At 32.4% G+C, this 4,183-nt stretch overlaps 1 protein-coding gene across 1 annotated transcript; it reads left to right on the plus strand.

Annotated features, from left to right (window-relative positions):
* The first annotated feature begins 400 nt into the window (after positions 1-400).
* Positions 401-1,921, plus strand: LOC127097079 (uncharacterized). Its single transcript, XM_051035590.1, has 2 exons — positions 401-1,247; positions 1,431-1,921. Exons 1-2 carry the CDS (start codon positions 507-509, stop codon positions 1,614-1,616), a joined length of 927 nt encoding a protein of 308 aa, XP_050891547.1. The 5' UTR covers positions 401-506; the 3' UTR covers positions 1,617-1,921.
* Positions 1,922-4,183: the final 2,262 nt, after the last annotated feature.

The following is a 4,183-nucleotide window of genomic DNA, read 5'->3' on the forward strand; positions in this document are numbered from 1 at the left end:
TATAAAGATGATGTATTGTCGGTGTAAATCATAATACAAATATGATGTAGTAGGATATACGTCTCATTGATTGAGAGTGTAAAACTATTTTACACAGTCATGCATATCTTTTTTTTTTTATATATATATATATATATATATATATATATATATATATATATATATATATATATATATATATATATATATATATATATATATATATATATATATATATATATATATATATATATATATATATATATAATTCTGTAATTCATTTTACATTTTTAAAATTAAACACAGAAAAAAAAAATTACACCATAGGACATAGCCCTATTTTCCAATCTTCAACAAAATCATTTATGGCCTACCAAGAAATTAAAAAAGAAGTTAACTTAACCAGCATGTATAACATGATGACCACTTTATAAATAGGGAACTAATCCTCTCCAAACATCATATCAATCTCTCCTTAAATTCATTTTTCTATATCCTTTTATCAATTCTCCCTTTGCAACTACACCATGGCTGAAGAGGAGCACCGTAGCCGCGGCCTCTTCCACCACAAAAAGGATGAAGATAAGAGACCTACCGGCGATGACTATGACTCCGGTAATTACCGAAAGACATCACACAATGATGAGTTTTCTAGTGGTGACAATGAATCTAGTTACAACAAAACATCATATGGTAATGAAAATCCCGGTGGTGACTATGGAACTGGTTACAATAAAACAACAACTAATTATGAAACATCTGATAACTATGGTGGTACTGGTAGTGGATACACTGACACCAAAACAACCACCGGTGGCGGCTACGGTGGCGGATATGGTGACTCTGACACCAGAAAAACTACCGGTGGCGGCTATGGTAGTGGTGGCTATGATGACTCTGACACCAGAAAAACTACTGGCGGCGGCTATGGTGGTGGTGGCTATGATGACTCTGACACCAGAAAAACTACTGGTGGCGGCTATGGTGGTGGTGGCTATGATGACTCTGACACCAGAAAAACTACCGGTGGTGGCTATGGTGGTGGCTATGGTGACTCTGACACCAAAACAACCACTGGTGGCGGTTATGGTGGTGGCTATGGTGACTCTGACACCAAAACAACCACTGGTGGTGGTTATGGTGGCGGTTATGGTGATGATACTAATAGTCGTGATGATGATGTTGATTATAAGAAGGAGGAGAAACATCACAAGAAACTTGAGCATGTTGGTGAGTTTGGTGCTGTAGCTGCCGGTGGTTATGCTTTGGTAATTTTCTATAATTATCATTATTACTCCTAATTGCTATTTATTTTCTCATAATATATTTTTGTTCTTTGTTTCTTTTCTATTTTTCTTTTTCTTATAGAGAGAGGTTTCTCCTTTTTGAAACTAAAATTGAAAATTTAAAAGTTATTAATTAGTTAATTTGGTGCAATTGATTTGATATAGTATGAGAAGCACAAATCAGGGAAGGATCCTGAGAACGCTCACAGGCACAAGATAGAAGAAGAGGTTGCAGCAGCTGCTGCAGTGGGATCTGGTGGATTTGCCTTTCATGAACATCATGAGAAAAAAGAATCCAAGGAGGAAGATGAAGAAGCCCATGGAAAGAAAAAACACCATTTCTTTGGCTGAAGATATGTGTATATAATATAACTATATAATAATAAGCATACAAGCATTATGGAAATATTCATTCTGCTTAGCTTTTACCCTATAATTAATTATGCTCTTGGGTTGTTTATGTGTATTTATTAGTATTGAGTTCATCTAATTGCAGTTTAATTTGAGTGGTTTGGAGAATGTAATTCCCAGATTGATATCATATAGATGATGCATGTATGTATGAATCTATATGTTGTGTTAATTGTTAAGTACACAATATACTATTGTAAAAGAATGTGAGATGATTTCAATAAAATTACTAGTTCTGCCGGTAAGTATTTATCTTAATATAGTCTTTGGGACACTTGTAATTTTTGTGTAACTATTGACCACTTATAATATAGATCTACTGATGCCTATAAATCATGAATGAAAAATAAATTGGATCATGCAAATCTTCGGATGTCAATAAGATAAAGTATCCAAACAAGAACAAAAGAGAACTCGTAAATTTAATATGGTTCGATGCAAATCTTTTCACACAATTTTGCTGTTTTAGAGTGAAAATGGATCAAACATTTCGGATTCTAAGTCAGGTTAATCAGAGTCCAATCCATGTTTTGGTGGTTGGGTAGAACCGTCTCAAAATTTTGAAAGATTTTGTATAAGAAATAGGAATTAACTTCAATTATGTTTTAAAATTTTTTTTCAAGAGATTATATTTAATCATAAATTAACTATAAAATATATGTATGAAGACCTTTTTTACTATCATTTATTTATGAGTAAAGCGCGAGATCGTCTTACACACTTTCAAAGACGGTTTTATAAAATATGAAAATTCCCTAAATTTTATCCGGACTATGATGGCTCACTCTTTGGACTTAACCTAGAGTCGAAGATGAGTCCATCTTCGAGGTCATAGTAAGGAATGATAAAGTGTTAATAGTGTCCAATGCAAGTGGTGCAATTAGGATACCAAGGCCATGTTTTTATTATCAATCTTTTAGTCATTAACTTAGTATGGGCTGAAGAGTGTGGGCCTAGTGGCTTGGATTACAATTCTTTGAGAATACGTCCTTTCACCCCTTTAGTTTGACCTGACACTCTCACGCTATATGCCGTATAATTTTATAAAAATATTTCTAATAAAATTGTTCAAATTTTTGAAAAAAAAACTGTGGTTTTCTGAATTTTTGGATTGATATCCTGGATTTTAAAGAAATTCTTGGTTTTTGGTTTTTTTATAAATATTTATTAGATTTTTGTAAAAATTGGTATAAAAGCATAGATTTTACACTTATTTTTTAAAAAACCAATCTAAAATCATAATTTGTTTTCAAAAATCTATGGTTTTATATCTAATATTTGGAAAAACTAGTATAAAATTATATTTTTTATATCAGATTTTTCAAAAAGTCGATATAAAATCATAAATTTTTGAAACACAAATTATGATTTTATATCAGTTTTTTCAAATATTCGGAAATCTACAAAACATATCGGAATAATTAAAAAAAATCGGCAGTATCAACTTTGTTTTTTATTAGTATCAATTGTGTGTGTGTGTGCGCGCGCGTGCGTGCCTGCATGCGCGTGTGCGTGCGCGTGCGTGTGTGTGTGTGTGAGAGAGAGAGAGAGAGAGTTCCAAAAAGGGAGAAACAGATTTTGTTACGGAGATATTGCACACTTTACATTTTATTTTAACATGTAAACTATAACACACTTCAAATAAAATAAACATTCAGTAATAAATCATTATGTATTTAAGATATACAGGACTACAATGAAAACTTAGTTAGAATTAACCTCAATCTTGGAGATGATCTGAATCAATCTTGATGAATAAGAATCAATCTTTCTGATTTATCATTCCTCACTCTTCACTCGAGTGATTCAACCATACATTGGTAGCAAGACGATTCCGCTGCACAATGATTTTAAAAAAGAAAAAGAAAATTGTGAAAGTGAATTGGGACAGAAAATAGAAATTAGGGTTTGGGGAGAAGGAGGAAGATAGATCAAATTCTGCAAAGTTTCTCTTTGTGTTTATTCTCACTAAATTTCTCTTATGCAACACATGTTTACAATAGTAGAGTACCTCCCTATTTATAGACGAGATTACTTGCACACCAAGTAATCTCTAACTAACAAACAAAATAAATGTTAAGTTTAACTTTGTCGAGGTTAACTCCTTCAACAACTATCTACTTCGACTAATTTCGAATACTATCGACCTCGACTCTGTCGAGTTTTACAACATACATAACACAAATATTTACATATCTAACACACCACCTAATTTATTATATCTAAGATATCTACATTCGCCATAGTTCTCAATCTTTTGAATAATTTGAATTGTACAACCTTTATCATGATGTTTGTAATCTGATTCTCAGTTCTACAGTGTTATAAGTTCAGGTTCCCATTTGCTACTTGCTCTCGAAGATAATGGAACCTCATTTTGACGTGTTTTCTTATTCTATGTGCTATCAGGTTCTTTGCCAGATTAATATCATACACGTCGTTGATTTTTATGATCATTGCTCCATGGTCTTCTCCTGAAATCTCCTCGATCAAGTTTACCATCCATG

This window comes from Lathyrus oleraceus, chromosome 6 (genome assembly GCF_024323335.1).
Source record: "Lathyrus oleraceus cultivar Zhongwan6 chromosome 6, CAAS_Psat_ZW6_1.0, whole genome shotgun sequence".
In the NCBI taxonomy this organism is placed as follows: Eukaryota; Viridiplantae; Streptophyta; class Magnoliopsida; order Fabales; family Fabaceae; genus Lathyrus; species Lathyrus oleraceus.